Here is a 21,328-nt window from a genome sequence, read left to right as displayed (position 1 = left end):
TCCAAACACATCTCCCATCACCACTATATACAGTAGTATCGTAAACTAAGGATGACTTGCCAGAAGGTGGCCTGTCCAAAACACCACACACGCCCACAGCACACACACGCCACCCTCACACTGTGGCGAGCTAACAAACGTTACCTTAAAAACTTTACCAATTATTAAAATTAATAAGACTTAGATCCTGAATTTATCCGTGAAAGAATACCCCATTTCTTAATGAAGCGTCCATTCTCACGCCAAAGGCTGACCAATGCGCAATAACAGCCTCTCGTGGCGGAAAGTTCTGCCAGAAATTTGAGGTAAGCGCGGAGCACGGGTTTCCGCCCCGGGAATATACACTGAAGAAAAAAAAAAAAAAAAAACAGACCTTTAATAAAAGAATGAGGAAGCGGCGTCTGTCCGGCCCTCCCCACAGTCCACCTGACCCCCGTTCTACCTGTCCCTTCAGCTCATCAGCCCCACCGTGTGCTCTCCTTAGCCGACCTGCCACTGTTCTACCTGTCTCACCTCCCCCGGGACACTTACGTGTGGAGCGCCTCATGCCCCATCCTCGCCTCCTGGAGTGGGCACCGCGGGGAAACGCAGGAGGGCGCCGCTGTTAGGGGCAACAGCAGAAGTCGCTGACGATTTGGTGACTTTATTGTGTACTTTAGTTGTGTACTTTATGGCGAGAATTTGCCAAGTCACGCGAGTGCATTCTTTTAACTTTTTTTTATTTTAATGATTTTTTGTATTTATTCAGTGTTGAAATAATGATAATAATAATGATAACAACAACAACAACAACAACAACAACAACAACAACAACAACAACAACAATGATAATAATAATAATAAAGTATTATTGTTGTTGTTGTTGTTGTTGTTGTACTTCTTCTTCTTCTTCTTCTTCTTCTTCTTCTTCTTCTTCTTCTTCTTCTTCTTCTTCTTCTTCTCCTTCTTGCTCTTATTATTATCATTCTCATTCTTATTTTTTATTCTTATTTTTCTTTTCTTATTCTTATTATTAATTGTTATTATTATTATTATTATTATTATTATTATTATTATTATTAGTAGTAGTAGTAGTAGTAGTAGTAGTAGTAGTAGTAGCAGCAGTAGTAATAGCAGCAATAGTAGCAGTAGTAATAGTAACAGTAGTATTACATGTTCATAAGAGAGAGAGAGAGAGAGAGAGAGAGAGAGAGAGAGAGAGAGAGAGAGAGAGAGAGTCATTCTAGATAAAAAAAAAATAACAATATTCTACATATTACATAAAGGTCATCATATTGTCACTTCTGCCAATACCACTTATGTAAAATTCTGTCAGTAATCAGGAACAAATTATTTCAGATAAGATAGATAACAAGATGACAACAACAAAAAATCTATACATACATATATATATATATATATATATATATATATATATATATATATATATATATATATATATATATATATATATATATATATATATATATATATATATATATATATATATATATATATATATATATATATATATATATATATATATATATATATCTTTTCAAATAGCACAAACACAACCTCACTAATAGAATCTGCCACTAAACATCCTGCAGGCTTTCTTACACTATTAAATTAACTCAGAAGAATATAATAATGTAGCGAGATAGTTGAATAATGGTGAAGCGGCAACTCCAAGGAGCAAGGGTCAGCTGATTGAGGTAAACACGAGAGCTTCTCACTCTCACCTCTCGCCTGTCCCTGCCATCTGCCTCGCCTCTCTCAGTTTCAACCAGCCCCTCACAACCTCCACTCACTGCAGCTGTCACCCCCACACGTCTCCCTCACAACTGCTGTTTACTTCTTTACTACTGTTTACCTCCAAAATGAGCAGCAAGAGAGTTTTCGTGGTTGGCGTGGGAATGACCAAGGTAAGATGTTACATTATTGATGAAAACTTGACTGCTCACTGTGCTTATCTTGATCAGTGTTATCGCCACTCACTGCTACAGCTTCCAATTGTGAGAGTGATGGCTTTTGATTCTTAATCAGTGATGGATGAATGGAATAAAATCAGCAGGAGGTTGTTAGTGCCGAGTCATTAGGATGCTTTAAGAGAGCTTTATGGATGGGGATGATAGATGGAAATATGTTTAGGTATGTTTCATGTAGGGATTGGCATGTCTAGGCCTGATGGCTTCTTGCATGTTCCCTTGTTTTCTTATGTTCTTATGGTGACTTGCCTCAGAGAATCATGAAAACACTGAAAAATGTATCACAATGCAGGATAATAAATTAGTCACAGGAGGCTTTCTCTGGGGATTAAACCTCTGCTGGGACACTCATTGACACATGTCTGCTGCCTTCTCTGACCAAGCTGAGGTAGTTTTGGAGCAGTTTTGGTTGATACTGAATCTATAGAATGTGAAAATGCAACTGTATAGAGAGGCCACTGCAAACTGATGCACAAACCAAGACACAACAAAACACAAACCCACCATACTTTCACACACAGAGGAATCAAGAAATGGAACACATCACCTGAAAACTATGTGACTGCTACAACTGCATTACTTACCATTTTAAAAACACGTACGTGGTAAGCACAAGACACAGACGAATATGGAAGCAGGCACACATGTGGATCAGTAGTAAATGCCATGGATCTTATTGACAAGGCCTGATTCACACAAGGTGACTGGTGACAGCCACTAGTTGCTTCCCACAGTTTGCAGTGGAGCCTTTCCCATGAAGCCTTCAGTTGCCCGGATGAGTAACTGCCACCAACAATGGTGCACCCTTGCAACCAGTGGCCATCACCCGCAGTGTCTGCCACTCACTGTTGGGCATTATTTCAAATGGAAGCTTTCATATAGAGTCAACAAGTGACACCACTGTCACCATAATCCATCACTTCTGTGTTGACCCAGATTTTGAGAGAGCCAGACATTAGCAATAGAGGGCAAGAAAAGCATATCAAAGATATTGGAGGAGAATATGAAAGCCAAACACAGAAAGCCCTATTTATGAAACAGGAAAACACCCAGCAGTTTGTGGTATTGCTCCTGATGAATGAAGGCTTTCTCATATGAAAGACATTAAAGAATTCCTTTTTATGAGCACATAAATCACACTTTTACAATGTAGATCTCTGTCCATTTTAGATGACAGAATCTGATGCACATGTATTTTTCTCTTTTGAGAGTGTCTCCCCTTTCTCCTGGTCAGCAAAGCAAAGACAAGCAGCTCCTCCTTTGATGCCATTCTTTCAACTGATAAGCATGAGAAACGATGGCATGAGTCAATGGTGGTCACTGGTTGCTTGCAATTCCGTAATCCTTTCACACTAGAGTAACCACTGGTGGCGGCCACCAGTGACATCAAGTGAAAGGGGCCCAAGTCTGATGACTGACGCAGCACAGAACCAACAAACTGGAATACTCAAATTCATCTGATCCAGTACAAGAAATGTGTAAGCAGAGACACGTGGATATGTTTACACTGCCCACAAAGTCTTCCCCAAGGAATGGGAGAAGCAATTAGTGGGACATTTTTTTTCTGGTGTTTTTGTCCTTGGTCTGATTCCCTTGTATGTCATAAAAATGTATATGAATTGGCATAAAATGAAGGTCCCATTTAGTATCTTTATGTACACCTCAAGGAATTATTAAAAAATTCACATACTTTGCTGTGTTGGAAATGTAATGTGTGACTGCTACAACTGCATTACTTACCTTCAAAAAAACACATGTATGACAAACACAAGACACAGGAGTAACAATAATAGACCATAGGACAATGAAAATCACCAGAAAAGTGTTCATTGTTTTACTGTGCTGTATTTAATAAACAGGTTTATTTTTTTGAGAGAGTTGTGGGTTTTTCTTCTTCTCATGTGCATAACAAACAAATGAATTCCTAGGCATGCAGTTCAGCAGTATCACCATGACTTGCAGTTTGAGAAGCCTGGGAGACGCAAGGACTTCTCGTACCCGGCTATGGTGAAGGAAGCAGTCGGGAAAGCCCTCAAGGATGCCAAGGTGTCGTACAGTGAAGTGGAGCAAGCAACAGTTGGCTATGTGTATGGTGAGTGCCGTCAGACAACATGATTGGTGTTTACAGATGTGGCTGTAGCAAGACCTTAACATACCTGTGTGTAAAAAGGTGGATATCGTGGTTAGTAGACATGCAAGATTTGAAACCTCAGCCACCCAGTTTGGCCTTGTCTCCTCTGCTGCATCCGTCCCCTCTTCACCTGCAGAGAGTAGGTACAGACTTAGATCAAGATGAGGCTTTGCTGCCTGGCAGAAGTAGAAGACCAACACCCCTGTCCTTGCAAGGCAGTGTATTGATGTCTGTGTATGTGTGTGTGTGTGTGTGTGTGTGTGTGTGTGTATGTGTGTGTGTGTGTGCGGAAGGAATTGGTTCTCAAATGGAGTGGTAGATGAATGGAATAGACTCAATAATCAGGTTGTCAGCACTGGGTCATTTGGAAGCTTTAAAGGAAAATTAGACAGATTTATGGATGAGGATGACTGCTGGAAATACGTAGGTATGCTACATGCAGGGACTGTCACATGTAGGCCATGGCTTCTTCCAGCTTCCCTTGTTTTCTTATGTTCTTGTGTGTGTGTGTGTGTGTGTGTGTGTCATTGTCATTGTCATTATTTAAATAAATTTTTTTGCAAACAGTGGTTTATATCATTCCATTTTGGGCAGCTAAAAGCATGAAGAAGAGGTAAAGGCAAAAGGTATGTACTCTTTGGTTTACATCCCATGCTTATTCATTACCATGTCTGGGAGGGTTCCACTCATATTGCACTTCTAGACAGGGTGGAATCAAAAGCTTTTTGTCTCATCAACTCCTCTCCTCTAACTGACTGTCTTTAGCCTCTCTCTCTCTCATTGCCACAGTGTTGCATCTCTAGCTGTCTTCTACCACTATTTTCATGCTAACTGCTCTTCTGATCTTGCTAACTGCATGCTTCCCCTCCTCCTGCGGCCTCGCTGCACAAGACTTTCTTCTTTCTCTCACCCCTATTCTGTCCACCTCTCTAATGCAAGAGTTAACCAGTATTCTCAATCATTCATCCCTTTCTCTGGAACTCCCTGCCTGCTTCTGTATTTCCACCTTCTTATGACTTGAATTCCTTCAAGAAGGAGGTTTCAAGACACTTATCCTTTAATATTTGACCCTATGATGGGACTGGCATCTCAGTAGGCTTTTTTTTTTGGGGGGGGGGAGGGATTTTTGTTGCCCATGACCAATGTCCCTCCTACATAAAAAAAAAGTGGAGAGAGGTTACAGCAGGAAGGAGACAAGAACAGATTGCCTGTCTAACCTGAGATTTCAACCTTGGTCCCCTTGACTTTGAGCTGAATGCACTAAATCTTATAATACTAAGCCCTAAATGGACAAATAGATTGATATAATACTGATCTTGCTAGATTGATATAATACTGATCTTGCAGGAGACTCCACTTGTGGTCAGCGTGCCCTCTACGAAGTGGGCATGACAGGCATCCCTATCTACAATGTGAACAACAACTGCTCCACTGGCTCCACGGCTCTGTACATGGCTCGTAACCTCATCCAGGGAGGGCTGGCCAAGTGTGTGCTGGCCCTGGGCTTTGAGAAGATGGAGCGAGGCTCCCTCACCTCCAAGGTAACTTAGAGCTGCTACTCACGGGTTCAGCACACGCTTCTGACATGCAGGTTGTAGGTTTGTTAACTTTTGGTCTGTTGGTTAACATGAGCTTATGAGAAATGTGTTTTAGAGTGATATGATTCTAGCCTTCCACTTTGGTATGTGAATGGGAGTTAATAAAGAGTTTTGTTTTATATAAAATTAGAGTGAGTTTATGAGAAATGTGGTTTTAGAGGGATATGATTCTAGACTTCCATTTTGGTATGTGAGTGGGAGTCAATAAAAGAGTTCTGTTTTACATGAAATGGCTTTTCAAGATGTGATGTACAGTGTGAGTGGCTAAAGTGAATAGCTCACAGTTCTGAGGGTGAAGCAACACACTGGGTTGATCAACATCAGGTGTACACTTCTCCCGGCAGTACAATGACCGAGAGAACCCGATAGAGAAGCATGTGATGGCTCTGAGTGAGGTGGCGGAGCTGGAGGCAGCTCCAATGGCTCCCCAGCTGTTCGGCAATGCTGGTGTGGAGCACATGAATAAGTACGGCACCACTCCACTCCACCTGGCCAAGATTGCTCACAAGAACCACCGGCACTCCACCAACAATCCGTGAGTCTTCCTTCTCAGCTTATACACATCCACACTAAAATATGAAGATACTGAAGACTTGTATAGTGTAGTCTGATAATTTCTGTGCACCTCATCCTGGCACACTCATTCTCTCTCTCTCTCTCTCGTCTCTCTCTCTTCTCCTCTCTCTCTCTCTCCTCTCTCTCATCTCTCTCTCTCTCTCTCTCTCTCTCTCTCCCTCTCTCTCTCTCTCTCTCTCTCTCTCCTCTCTCTCTCTCTCTCTCTCTCTCTCTCTCTCTCTCTCTCTCTCCTCCTCCTCCTCCTCCTCCTCCTCCTCCTCCTCCTCCTCCTCCTCCTCCTCCTCCTCCTCCTCCTCCTCCTCCTCCTCCTCCTCCTCCTCCTCCTCCTCCTCCTCCCTGGCATACTGAATGTATTCACTGTGACTAACATGTCCCTCCATTTGTCATCTGTGCTTCTCTTCACCAGGTATTCTCAGTTCCAGGAAGAATATAGCTTGGAACAGATCATCAACTCCCCCCAAAGTGGTGGGGCCACTGACCAAGCTGCAGTGCTGCCCCACCTCTGATGGGGCAGGAGCAGCAGTGCTGGCCAGCGAGGACTTTGTCATTGCTCATGGCCTCCAGAACCAAGCGGTGGAGATCGTGGCCATGGAAATGACCACTGACTTTGATTCCACTTTCAATGATCAAAGTGCAATGAAGATTGTGAGTGTCTGAATCATTAAGGAGGTTTAAAAGAAAATTAGATAAAATTTTTGATGAGGAATGTAGGTGGAAATAGGTAGGTATGTTTTATGCAGGGGACTACCACATGCAGGCCTGATGACTTCTTACAGTTTCCCTTATTTTTCTTGTTCTTTCTTATGTTCTTAAAATCTTGAGTGTTTCATTGACTACATTCATTAGAATTTAAACTTTCCCTCATCAGGAAGAGTAGAAATGTCATTCATTTTATCTGTATGGCATTGTGTGAGAGCCTGACCATTGCTGTGTTCAGGTTGGATATGACATGACCAAGGCAGCAGCAAATCAAGTCTTCACAGCAGCTGGACTGACCCCTGCAGATGTGGACGTGGTGGAGCTGCATGACTGCTTCTCAGCTAATGAGCTCATCACTTATGAGGCTCTTGGTGAGTTGAAACTAGATAGGAAGCAAGGAAGCAGGCTTAATTATGAATGAGAGAGAGGAGAGAGGGAGAGAACTGGAATAAATAGAGTTTGTGTTGTTGTATACAGCCCCTGAGTTACACCATAACTGTATTTGTCTATTTTTCCCAGTTATTGGTGTACATACCTTGCCTTTCACTTATAGTATATCCAAATATCAATATTTCTTGTGAGTGTATGTTTGTGGGTGTGTGTACATGAAAGAGAGAGAGATACAAGTAGAGTAAGGCAAGGTTTTGAGTCACCAAGAAGATACTGTAACCCCAACTGTTGTGTGTTGCAGGACTGTGTGGGGAGGGAGAGGCCGGCCACTTCATTGACTCTGGAAACAACACGTATGGAGGGAAGTATGTAGTGAACCCCTCTGGAGGACTCATCTCCAAGGGCCATCCTCTCGGAGCCACAGGTATGTATGTACATTATTATTTATTCTATTTTTATCTTCACAAGGATCTGAAGAAGATGACATTATTGTGCTTTGAATCTTCTGGAGACATAAGGTTTTTGTAGTTAAATTCTCTTACAAATACTCAAACAGTATTTCACCTCAGCAGAGTACAGAGCTTCATTTCCATACTCAAGTAGTCATTTCCAGTACTTAGTCACATACCTTAGAATTATGTTTCAGTCATGTCAGTGAAACCAAATATAGGAAACATACTCTACAAAATCTATTAATCTATATACTTGGCCAGCAATCTTAAAGATGGTGCCCTAGACAAAGCACCACACACTCATACACACATCATTTACATCCGTAGCCCCTGGTGGAAAGGGATAATCTTGTGGCCCGCCCTATTATACCCCAATGTGAAAAAAACAATTAGGACTGGTTCTTATATATTGCTTACTATTACTAATTTATCATTCACCTGTCATGTTGCTTGTGTAGTTGTGAGTGAGTGGGCCAATGGTGTAGTCAAGCAAACAGTGACCAAAACTAAAGTGAACTCAGCTGCACAAACATTACAATCTACCTTTCTCAGATGAACGCTTCATTTTCTTTACCTGATGTGTGCCCAAAGGGTACTCTCTCTCTCTCTCTCTCTCTCTCTCTCTCTCTCTCTCTCTCTCTCTCTCTCTCTCTCTCTCTCTCTCTCTCTCTCTCTCTCTCTCTCTCTCTCTCTCTCTCTCTCTCTCTCTCTCTCTCTCTCTCTCTCTCTCTCTCAATTTTTTTTTTTCAGTGTGTGTGTGTGTGTGTGTGTGTGTGTGTGTGTGTGTGTGTGTGTGTAGCCTCCAAATCATTACTGTGTTATATAATATTGTGTTTCTTTTGTTTTACCTCCATTGATAAGCTCACTGAAATAAGTACATTTTCACAAGCTTGTTAGATTCTATAGTAAATAAGACGCCTGTATATTTCCTCCTCCTTTACATGAAATAAGCATAATAACATAGTACACTGATATAAGAGAACTGTAAGTATATGCACTGAGTAAGTAATAACATTGTCAAAAAAGAACAGACTGAGAAGCACACAGCATCCTATCTGGAAAATACAATTACCTCAATTTTTTGGAGAGAGAAATAGTTGATAAAAGAAAAAATATGATAGAAGAATTAATATATATATATATATATATATATATATATATATATATATATATATATATATATATATATATATATATATATATATATATATATATATATATATAGACACACACACGCACACCACACACGAAAAATCAGAATGGGAAGAAAAAGGCAACTAAATAATATGAAAAGCCAAAGTTTGAAGTACCGTTGAGAAGACCGAACTTTCCTACAAGACTCGAGGCCTAGAGACTGACGTCAATTTGTGGCCGTCTTTCGATTCCGCGCTGACGGACTGGCAAGGAGGGAGGACATTTTACGTTGAGCCACACTGAGGGATCTTATCATCCTAAAAAAAGGTTAATTATGCTAAGCGAGATGTGTTATCTGGAGGGGAAGCGTGTGGAGAGGCGAGGGAAGCGAGCCCGCCTGAGCCAGTGCAAAGGTCACTCACACTGTCCTGACGAGATGACTTAGTTTGACTACACTGATTGCCTAGTGACAGTACAGAGGCGAGGCCAGGAAGGGACGCCTCTTCCCAGCATTCTCAGCGGCGCATTTGCCGTATCTGTTCTTTGATATATTAATTCTCATACCGTTTAAATTGCATAAAGTTTTGTGACTGTGCCGGCCATCCAACTCTTACAGGGGGATGCTTCTTCCCACCTTGCTTGCAGCCCCACTTGTGTCTGGGTAAATCTTATCAATAGCATCTGATATATATATATATATATATATATATATATATATATATATATATATATATATATATATATATATATATATATATATATATTTGGGTGGGGAGCAGAAGAAATAGTGAACTTTGGGCGCATAGAAAAGTTTACAGAAGTTATTCTATTTTGGAACTTTTTGGGCTTGGGGAACAAATGACAAAATTATGGGCTCCCAAACCTAACCTAATGGGAGGCTGCACCCCACCCTTGACTCCATAACCTAATCTAAAAGGGACTGCCCCTCCTTTGACCCTCTTAACCTGATCTGGCCTAACTTAAATTGGGGATGAAATATATTAAAAGAAAAAGAAAAGATCTACATTGTCAATATTCCCACAAAAAACATCACTGATTTCTTGCTTGAGATTAGATCCCACAAGAATGTTTGCTAAATTGTAGAGGAGTTGGAGTCTGGGATATTTTTAGTGACTGACTCCAGCCAGCTATTTCACTCAACTCCAGCTCAGTCTCCACACCCTGAATGCCTGCATTTCAGATTCCACTCCCTGAATGCCTACATTTCAGTCGGATTCCACACTGAATGCCTGCAGCACAGTCAGCTTTCACTCCAAGTGTGCTGGGAAGGAGTTTTTTATCAAGAGCTGTTGATGTAGAAAGGTCACTAGATAAGGTTTAACATTGAAAATAGATAGACAGATGCAGTCTAAAAGTTATGATAACAACCAGAAGGAGGATTTAAAAACATGAATAACTTTAAAGTATGTTATGTCAAGAATTTAACAACACAATATCTTTGTATATTTAATACTGTTGACCTTATGTTCATATATTAATATTTACTTAGTGTATACTTAGTCATATTAATCATGGCATGTATCAGTCACACTAAGATCATTTTCTCTCTCTCTCTCTCTCTCTCTCTCTCTCTCTCTCTCTCTCTCTCTCTCTCTCTCTCTCTCTCTCTCTCTCTCTCTCTCTCTCTCTCTCTCTCTCTCTCTCTCTCTCTCTCTCTCTCTCTCTCTCCACCCTATATTCATGTAGAATGTGAGCATTTTAAGGAAAATATTTTGTAAGGTAAAGGAAGCACATATTGTTAGTACTCCCTATCAGTAAACCCAGTCTGCTGTTTAATGCTGAATGTTAATTCATATATTCACACACACACACACACACACACACACACACACACACACACACACACACACACACACACACACACACACACACACACACACACACACACACACACACACACACACACACACACACACACACACACACATGACTTATAAACTATCAGTGGTAACCTCTTGTCTTGTAATCTTGTGATAAGAATGTAAGCATGACAAGGCATACAGATGAGCTCTCTTTCCTCTCAGTGTGCCAAAGCTTTCACACAGGTAGGTTGCAGCCACACACACACACACACACACACACACACACACACACACACACACACACACACACACACACACACACACACACTGTAATATAGTGGCTAGCACAGTCAGCTTACAACTGCAAAGACCTGAGGTGGAGCCCCTTTGGAGCACCAAGGCAAATTATTAATAGTGTAGTAGAGTAAGTGTAGTAGAGTATAATTAGGTTGAGAATGACTGTCAGTGCAGTGGAGTCATGTTTACTTCAGGAGAGGACATGGTTGAATTCTTGGCAAGTTTGTAAGGGAAAAACAGCTATAATCATGTTGAGAAAGACTATCAATACAATAAAGTCATGTTTATTTCAGAAAAAAAAATTATAGTCAAAAACTCTTAGACTAGTTTTTAAGGGAGAAAACAGCAATTTTTTATGATTGTTGGGCTAGAAAAGATTGTTATTTGGATGCAAAGGAATTGGTTTTATTGAGCCCTAATGGTCAGATTATCAAATAATCTCTTCCCATCCTACCTTTTGTGTACTGAATGGCATCGTCTTTCTCAAGGAGGCTCCTCGCACAGTGCATGGAGGAGTAAAGTGGAAGAAAAAGGAATAAATGGCACTCTTTCTGGAAGAGCAGCCCAGCACCACCCTTCACTAACCACTTCACTTATTTCATGCCACACTTCATTGTTTTCTTTCTTATTGTATTGGTAATTAGTTCAGATTAGATCAGATAAGACTTTCTAGGTATCATATGAAACATCATACCTTGCAGGAAGCATTACTTTTCACTGTATTAAGTGCAAAGCGATCCTCATTTGTCCCAGGCAGAGCTGTCACCAGCCAGTCCTGGGTTCCCCTGCCCTTCCTCTCCTTCCAGCCACAGGAAGGGAGAATCCACATTTTCCTTCAGCTCAGCTGTTAATTGCAGGGTTTTCTATATCTTTTTGCCCATCCATGGTTTAATGGGTTTCTATTTCATTTTTAGAATATTAATTTGCATTGTTTGTGTGCTTTTTTCTTTGGTTGTTGTGAAATGATGCCCAGAAATTCCCAGGGTGGTGGTGGCTGGCAAGAACACCTCCCTCACTGATCCTGGTATAATGGTTTGGCTGTATGCTTTACTATTGTGTTTTAAGAAAATAACACAATCTCATAGCTTGGGAGCAGTGCTTCCCAGTGCTTGGGAGCTGCTCATTACCTGTGTTCACAGCCAACTCTACCTAGGTGAAGTGAATACACTGCTTTATACTGATGTGGCTGTTGTGAAACTGGAGGTTGGTGGGCTTCATTTGAAAACATCCCCATGTCCACCGGCAGAAGGACTCGCTTGGTATTTTCTGCTAAATGTCGTGTATTTAACCATATCATTGTTTATATAAATATGAATCACAATGTTTATCTACATTTCAGTACATGGAAAATGCATTAATTCTCAAGTTTTCAAAGTTTGTGTGATTTACATTAGTACCAGTACTATAAGGAGCACCCTTTCACACACAAATAGAGGAGAGTGCCTGTCAATACCTTAGAAAGGAAGGGCCCTCCCTGGAAGACCCTTTGTGAATGGGGAAGGGGTAGGGTGATAATCTGGACAATAAATAGATGAGTGGCTGCTACAGGTGGAACTGAAAATTGAAACCAGATAATTGACCAAAAAGTAGTGTAGGATTTAAGGGTAATGGTAGTGAATAGTTTGCAACAACTACAGATTAACCCTAGAATTGGTTTTGAGTTGTCAATGTCTTAAAATAGTGCACAAAGAATTATCTAGAGACCACTAATAATGGGGTTCAGTGGGTAATGGTCTTTGAGAAGGACGGTAAAGCTCAAGAGGTGAAATGGTGTGAAATGTGCTTCCAAAATTATGGTGATGAGCTAATTCTTCCTTCCTTTGCAGGTCTTGCTCAGTGTAGTGAGTTGTGTTGGCAGCTGCGAGGAGAAGCAGGCAAGCGACAGGTTCCAGGAGCAAAAATTGCCCTACAACACAACCTAGGCTTGGGGTGGAGCAGCTGTTGGTCACTCTGTACAGAATGGGCTTCAGAGGCAATGACCAGAAGTGAGTAAATTTTAAGGTTGCACAGTGAACAGAACATGCATTCAGTCGTACATGTCATAGGAAGTGCATTGAGTAGTTTGATGTGATTTTATCTGATTTCCAGGACCTTATCTATCAGACCATCAAGCTTATTACCACCAGAAGGCTACAAAGGTTATTTCAGACCCACACGATGATGCAAATCGTTTAATATATTTGGTCAAAACCTGAAGACCTACATTAATGGTATAGACAATACTCTATATGTATAAGTTGTGTAACACAGGTATGATTCTACACTTTACTTACAGAATAATGTATTCTTACAGTTGTTAAACTTACATGATTTGGGTCTTGGGGCAATCATTAAGTAACACACAGGTGTTCTAAGCATTTCTATCTACTTCTTTTTCCCTGCAGCAACACGTCTCCTCCCTGCACAGGTGTCCTCATTAACTCAATTACTTCCTGGGTCCCTACACTGCCCATACATTATCCATTAAAGACGGTGACAAAGTCAGCCTCGTATCAGTATCATGTCATAACACACATCCTTCATCCCCTTACATCAACTCTGGCCATACAAGAAATTCACTGACTATGCCTCGTCTTGGCCCTCGCCCTGACCTCTGGGTCCTTCCCCTTCTCATTAACAATCTTGCTTGCTCAACAACAACTTGCACCCACTCGACCAGTAACAGGAGCTGCTGGTATCATTTTGTGTGAGACGATATGTAATGTTACAGAATGGTTGGCACAAAGCAGGTGATGGCTGGAACAACTGTTTTGGGGATAGCAATACGATCATACTGTAGTACCTATTGTAACAACCATCCCCTTCACCTCTCTCCTCTCTCTCTCTCCTCTCTCTCTCTCTCTCTCTCTCTCTCTCTCTCTCTCTCTCTCTCCTCTTCTCTCCTCTCTCTCTCTCTCTCTCTCTCTCTCTCTCTTCTCTCTCTCTCTCTCTCTCTCTCTCCTCTTCTCTCTCTCTCTCTCTCTCTCTCTCTCTCTCTCTCTCTCTCTCTCTCTCTCTCTCTCTCACACAAAGTAAAAGTTGGCCTGTTATGAGTGGTAGAGAGCAACTTTAGTAGGAGTCTTACTAGTAGTGATTCCTTTTATTAATGCTTTGTCACTTGATTTAGGGGTACCTATGTTTGTATTCTAAAAGCAACACTGTATTGACAGAATTGTAGCAATAGGCCACATCATCTGAAGACTTCAAAAGTGCTGCAATCTTTTCGGCAATTGAGAAAGCCCTGAAGGAAGATGGACCCGCCCTTGTTGGGAAGGTGAGGTTTAGTAGTTTGTATCTTTTGTTGACACTTCTTTCTTTCACCAAGGCAGTGGGTGTGATTCAGGAACTAGATAGCGTGTGTTAATATATCAATAGACAACTAATTACCTTCTGTTCTTTTGAATTTAAAAGTAATCTATCCTTTGGAGTTGACTCATTGTTGTACAAAAGTATTTCTTATACATTTAAAGGCAAAAGAAATTGTCCACTCTAATAATGAAAGTGATGGTGTTCTTCAGGTGAAGGGTGTGTACTGCTTCCAAGTGAAAGGTGGACCAGGAGGCCGTGAGGGAAAGTGGATTGTGGACGCCAAGAATGGTTCAGGATCAGTGACCTATAATGGCACAGGTGATGGAGTCTGATGTGAGACAATGGTTGTATTTTTCATCTATCTGTCCTGTGTGACTCGCAGATTGAGAATGCATCTTTACTGCACTTTACCTTGAAGCTCAACAGTAAGCAAGAGCCATGGGTCAGTGACTGGCTCTGCTGCCTCCTCTGTGATCTCCTCTGGCTCACTCAAGCTATATACATTTGATAGCTCATTATAATGGCCTTTTCGAACCCTTTGTATGATTGTATTGCCAGTCACTGACATTCCTTCACCAGTCCTCTCACACTGTTCATCTACAACATCCTTATCATCTTCCATCCATTTGGCCAGCTTGAAAACCTCATCCTTACTACATCGTCTGTCTGTTAAGTGATGGATCATTGAATACTGATTTGATTATCTGTATATTCATTATCAGGTTTATTTTAAAATTATTTTTTTATACAAGTTTTCTGAGCATGTTTCCTTTATATAATTGCTAAAATTCTATTGCAAGCACATTAAATTACAACGTTCTGCATCTCATTTTGCCTGATTTACTTATAAATTGACATAAATTGATAGAAGAAATAGATAGCAATAATTAACTTGAGAATTTTGTTCCCCATTTTTTTGTGGCCCAAGGTATAATACAAATATCTATAAACTCTTGAACATATGTTTGTAGGTTCTTTTTGATTTGCAATATAGGTGACTTTGACACTCCTGCAGGGAAGCCTGATGTGACAATTACCATGAGTGATGGAGATCTTGTGGACCTGATGGAGGGCAAGCTGAATGCCCAGAAGGCTTTCTTCCAAGGCAAGCTGAAGATCAGAGGCAACATGGGTCTGGCCATGAAGCTCCAGGAGTTCCAGAAGCAGGCAGGACAGCTTCGATCAAAGCTGTAACCCATTATGGGATTAATTTCTCAGTGGCGGGTCCAGGGGTGTTGCCCTAGTTACCAGGGCAACACCAATTTTCTGAGCATTTTTTTATAATTTTTATTGTAAAATTGGTTCTGGATTAGTAAGATGAACATTTCATGATCTGTGAGATGAGAGGACCTGAGACTTCACCTCAAGTCTGTATTAAGAAAAAGCACACTTTGCAGATGAGAATACAATACTTTCTGCCACCATTCCTGCACAGAGTGGAGTCTCACTGTCTGTCACTCAAACATAGCCTAGTGTGTGGCAGGCTGACTATAAGGAAGAGCTCAGGATATGGTGTACCTCTGTGTCTCTCATGAGTAATGTGCATCAATTTTATTTTTTTTTTATTCCTGCATTAAATACTTGAGCAACACCCAAAAATTTATTCTGGTCCAACCCTGATTCCTTCCCTCCTTATCCTTTTGTATTACCATGGTGTAGTTATTTTTATCTTGGTAACATTTTTTATTATTACACATAATGCCAAGATATGGGAATTTAAATATTTTCTCTATCTGTAGTGTACCTAACTGAGATTCCCCTTAAAGAAGGGCAACTATATTCTCTTATTTCATTGGAGGTGTCAGAAAGGGACAAGGTCATAATGTGACAACTTGAGTCAGACTCTGAGAAAGCATTTTGCTCAGGGTATCTTAATATCAAAGGTAGTATAGAGTGGATAAATTGAAGGATACATGAGGACAGTAGGGATGAGAACATTATTACAAGAGAAATTAGTATGTGAATTTGAGACTGGGAAAGTAAGCTCAAGGGATTTGTGACAAAAAATTTTTGAGTCTGAAAGTATTAGAAGGAAAACTGAGGAATGAATAAGAGAATGCTGAATGGGAAAGCAGACTTAGATGAGAACCTTCCAATCACAACAGCCCATTTAAAGGGAAGTCATGGGGTTCAAGGTAATAGAATCATTTAAGTTTCTTAAACTGCTGAGCATAAAAAGTGCAATTGAGATGCTGGGTTTCACATTTTGTTGTATATGTAAGGTGAGAGACTTGGGGATGCAATGCTTTACCAAAATTGCTATCTTTTTTTATCACCCACAGAAGGAAATGAAGCAAGTCTGAACATCAGTTTCCGAAATTAAACTTTTTTTTTTTTTATGCACTGGAGTTTTTCATCCACTGTGGATCCACTTTAAACATTTAGTTGTGAGATCAAATTTAGTGAATAGAGAGTGTTGAGAATTTATCATCCAGACTTGTATTTTAAAGATTATCAAGGAAGATGATATGCTTGTGTATAGTTTTAGCACAAATACCTACAGTACTGTACCTTGTGCCCAAAAATTGGTGGGATTGTCATAATATTTAGCATATCAGGTACTTTAGGTCATGGGTTACCTATTGGTGCAATTTATTTTTGCTGATTACTGTTTTTTAAAGTTCCTTGGCCTTATTCTACTAAACAGTAAAGGATTTATTTGAAGCATCGAAAAGAATATGTTTCCGAGTCTTTTTAGTTTCCTTGCTGTTGGCAGATAGGTGCTTATGATGTAATATGCTATGTGTCTCTTCTCAGCTTCATCAAGGTGAAGTGTCCAGCAATGCCAACAATGCAAATATGAATAGTGTGTATGTATTGTAGACAATGACTAGGTTATTTCAGCATGCAAAGTGATAACCTGTCACTTGTTTCAGAATGTTTATACATATAATTCAAGAAATTTCTTATTTGTAGACTGAATAATTAAGCACATCATTTAACATACAGTATAGTTATTACTATTTTTCATATGTAAATAAATGTTATTATAAATGTTTTGTTTCTTATGCTTGACAATCCAGTGTTGTCTTATGGGATAGCTATGGGAGGTATTTGCAGTTTCTTCATTAAAAAGAACATATCATATCCACCCTTTTTGATATTTAAGTTTGAAAGGTGCAGGTGACAGCAAACAATAGGCAAGATGATATTCATCTTCATTATAGTGTTGGTTAGTGCTAGATGACTCACTCACCACAACCCTAGTTTTTTAGCCTCTCACATGCATGCATAAAGTGAGTTACATGGTTTACTGTACCATAAAGGTCACTCCCTAAACAAGGCCTTTTAAAGAAATATTGTTGGATTATCACTGTTTGCCTCAAGTGAGGAAGGATATGTTTTCAGAAGGGCAGAGAGCCAGTGGAAGTCCGTCGGCCACTTTCTTTCTTGTCGAGATGTCTCTCACTCTGGAAAATGGTTAATTTTTATCATCCTATTATATTCTTTAAATTCTTGCCTCTCAGAAGCCTTTCAAGGCCCTATATTATATATAACTACTCTTCATATATTAGAACAGTTACTGCTGTTACTATTGCTACTACCACAGCTATTATTTCTAACCATTGGTATTGTCAACAAACAATAGCAAGTGATTAGCCATCATGTAACTTAATGTTACATATTACTAACTTTATCTCTGAGGCTCACAGCTCTGTGTGGTGGGTTATTGACCAGAAGCAGGTCTGGAATCACGCCTCGCTGGCAGTACAGATCAAACTGGCAGAATTCTTTCATCATGGTGAGTCGTGAATGAATCCTCTCCCCCTGTGCAGAGTAAAGAATTCTATTAGAGGCTGGATTGCCTAAAAGGGAAAGACTTCAACATGTGTATAAGAAAAAACGTAAGAGCCTACATTGTAATTATACCATCTCAGATCCTCACACACCAGACTTGCAAAAGCAGAGGCATTCTTCAGTAAGAGATGTGTTCACTAAAGCTAGTGAACACTGAAATTGAAAATTGTTTAGGCAAGAGAGAGATGGATGAAAATATGCTCCACTTTGGAAGTTAGTCAAATAGTTTATGTAGAAAGAGGAGTTATGTGAGGGATACACAGCACAGATGAATGTAGTGAAAGAGCAACAATGAAGTCTTACCCAGATGGCGGAAAATTATGAAGGTTCAAGAGCGTGGGCACGAGAACAAGTTACCATGTATAATACCATGTATTGTGTACATAGACACAACAGCCAGCTTTGGTTTGAAACTGAGGATGGAACAAATGGGAACAGACAAGGGCCTGCCGTTAATATGTCACGGGGGAATAGGTGAGGCTATAGTGGAAGCAAGATACGGTAGTTAAATCCAGTACCGCAAATGTTGCATAAACTAATATGGAGGAAGGATACACTCTAAACACTCCCTCTCCCCAGCTGGGTGGGCATCCCTAACCTGTTTTTTTTTTTTTTTTTTTTTTTTTTACATTGTTTCTTTTGAGCCAGGAATATATTAACACTGTGTAGATGTTTACAGTGTGTGTAGTGCAGCATCAAATAGTAAGAATGCAGTGTAGAGCAGACTGCAACACGAAAGAGGACATAACACAAACCGAGAGGACACGGTTACAATACATATGCTGCGCACTAGCGGGTGGGACCTACACTGTCTGTGAGGAAGGTGAACACTCCTTCTCCTGTTCTTGCTTTCCGACCAGACTCAAAATAAAAGTCGGACTCTGAGTAGCCATAGCGTCTGATGCAGCCCAGCTTCCATCCCCAAGACCTCTTCCTCCTCACCACCACCACGCGGTCTGTCTGCACCAAGAAAGTCACCAACTCTCCCGCCGCTGCTTCTTTCTCGTCCTCCTCCTCTTCTTCCTCAGCGTCTGATACTTGAAACTTTTGTTGAGTTTCCTTTTTCAGTCTGACAAGGAACTGACTCTCCTCTGGAATGACAATGTAACGTCAGAAATGACATTAATAAGCTGGCTATTGCATACAGATATATTTATGAAACCAATAACACACAACAGCTGAACAGAAAGCAAGCATGGAGCAACACTCATTGTTTCATTAAACATAACTGAAAGAACTGAAAAAAAAAGCACAGCAAGTTAATGAACAAATGAATGATAACCGTCAGCAAAGAAGGCCAACCGCTATGGTGAAGTTAATAAAACATTATGGAACAAGATGAAATGGATGTAAAGTGACATGATTGTTATTGGATATTTAAACGTTGGTGTGAACATAGATGGTTTAGATTATATGGTGAGAACTTTGTGTCAGAGATAGAAACCATGAGGGCGAGAGGCCGTTCTTCTAGACAATTCATGTATAAATCTTGAACAGTACAGTCTTCAAAACGCTGGAACAACGAAAGACAGGAATACACAAGGAAGTACGTGACAGATTCGATAATAACAAACAATATAACTATTCAGTAACAAAAGTAATACCGTTAGTATCGTGAGACTCAATCGTAGAATAAAGGCGCCTTAGATATAATGTTGATAATTAATTACATCATTCACTCAATCAATGGACATTTAATGGGTACTTACCCATAATAGGCATAGGGAACCGTTTGTCTGAGTTGTGATATCCCCTGCGGTAGCTAGTGTTTGGAGACTTCTTGGAGGGCAGGGAGCCGCTCTTGCATGTTTCATCGCCCCCTGAAGACATGGCTAGGGAAAAATAAAACATCACACTTTTTTTTTTTTTTTCGGCCAGCTCTTACACTTACAGACCCTTATTCAGTTAACTATCAAGAGCAGTTACTTGATATGCTCCGTTTTAATATGTGATTATTCATTCAATTTTTATGCTGAAGATGAACGAAAAAGAAGAAAGAAAAAAAAAGCTATGGTAAGTCGGATATAGTTTCCACTTCTGAAAGGAAGTAAGGAACTAAACCTGACAGTTACCAAGTGACAAGTTAGACTTGGTAAAGTGTTGGAAAAGTAGATTGTTTTCATGATTTATTTATTTATTTTCTTTTTTTTTATCAGTTATTGCTGCGAACATTCTCTCTCTCTCTCTCTCTCTCTCTCTCTCTCTCTCTCTCTCTCTCTCTCTCTCTCTCTCTCTCTCTCTCTCTCTCTCTCTCTCTCTCAATCTGTAGAAGGGAAATAATAATAATAATAATAATAATAATTCGCAAAAAAATTCATATTTTTTTTTATTTATCTAGTTTTTCTGATAACAAAATTCCCTGAGATCACCTCGCTACGGGCAACTATTTGTGATGCTTTCAGGAAACAACAACAACAACAACAAAAGGTATCTGCTTTGTCATGCATAGAAGCAAATCCCACAACGCACCATGTGTAGGGTAATGGTGAAGCAAAAAAAAAAAAAAAAAAAATCAAGCCAGTGTTGCTATGATAATATGATTGTCAGGTGACATGAATGCTAGAACTAATAATTTTGTTTCAGTCAGTGGATAAATTACTTAAAAAAAATGTCTTACCTTTCGAAGTTATGTTTTCTAGACTAAAAAACTAAAAGTCACCGAGCTGGCTTATCTCTCCCGGATATTACGTAGTACGTCACTGCCACCGAGTACAGAAATGTCACTCACTATACACTCTCTTTTCTCTTCACTTGCGCTGCCTGTTTCTTATAACACAGCCGCCTTCATTACTTGATCACATGTCATTCGCTGCTTTGACCTGCATTTCTATATTTGCATTTTGATCATTACTTTTCTATTTCAGTTGCCCGGATTCTATGAAAATGTTAGCAGGTCTTTAAGAGTTAACGCCTTCTTAATTACATTTATATATTTGCCTAATGAAGCACATATCCTAGGAAAAGCTGTGCATACGTAGACAACACTCAGTAATACTTGACGGTGACTCGACTCAGTGGTACACAGCTCGAGTTGCTCCACCTTACAAGACTGGGTGGCTCTTCTACTATACGGCATTCATTTGACTCCTCTCTCCTTCTTATCTTGCGGTGTCTTGATAGGCCGACACTTCCCGTGAGCTGCCAGTCGAGTAACAGCGTGCACAGACGACGA

The 21,328-nt window shown here is 40.1% G+C and overlaps 2 protein-coding genes across 2 annotated transcripts; one reads left to right on the top strand and one right to left on the bottom strand.

The window, feature by feature from the left end:
* The first annotated feature begins 1,696 nt into the window (after positions 1-1,696).
* Positions 1,697-17,352, top strand: LOC135101313 (sterol carrier protein 2-like). The gene is given in 12 exon segments (XM_064005121.1): positions 1,697-1,907; positions 3,933-4,062; positions 5,449-5,642; positions 6,044-6,234; positions 6,682-6,730; positions 6,732-6,920; positions 7,213-7,345; positions 7,666-7,788; positions 12,897-13,042; positions 14,234-14,323; positions 14,568-14,676; positions 15,374-17,352. Coding segments are annotated over 12 exon segments (1,578 nt in total). The 5' UTR covers positions 1,697-1,862; the 3' UTR covers positions 15,553-17,352.
* LOC135101312 (fibroblast growth factor receptor substrate 3-like) lies at positions 15,728-21,207 on the bottom strand. Its single transcript, XM_064005120.1, has 5 exons — positions 20,774-21,207; positions 19,866-19,988; positions 18,964-19,247; positions 17,992-18,126; positions 15,728-17,768 (listed from the first exon to the last, which is right to left on the bottom strand). Exons 2-5 carry the CDS (start codon positions 19,984-19,986, stop codon positions 17,703-17,705), a joined length of 606 nt encoding a protein of 201 aa, XP_063861190.1. The 5' UTR covers positions 19,987-19,988; positions 20,774-21,207; the 3' UTR covers positions 15,728-17,702.
* Positions 21,208-21,328: the final 121 nt, after the last annotated feature.

Source organism: Scylla paramamosain, chromosome 6 (genome assembly GCF_035594125.1).
Source record: "Scylla paramamosain isolate STU-SP2022 chromosome 6, ASM3559412v1, whole genome shotgun sequence".
Lineage (NCBI taxonomy): Eukaryota > Metazoa > Arthropoda > Malacostraca > Decapoda > Portunidae > Scylla > Scylla paramamosain.
This window is presented reverse-complemented; position numbering and strand designations above follow the sequence as displayed.

Bases quoted from the DNA above. Each gene is read 5' to 3' on its own strand.
- LOC135101312 (XM_064005120.1), bottom strand. From the start codon at position 19,986: ATGTCTTCAGGGGGCGATGAAACATGCAAGAGCGGCTCCCTGCCCTCC. The intron at 18,127-18,963 runs GTAGGTCCCACC...TACTCTGCACAG, and splicing joins TCACCTTCCTCACAGACAGT to GGGGAGAGGATTCATTCACG. The intron at 17,769-17,991 runs GTTAGTAATATG...ACCATTTTCCAG, and splicing joins CTGTGAGCCTCAGAGATAAA to AGTGAGAGACATCTCGACAA.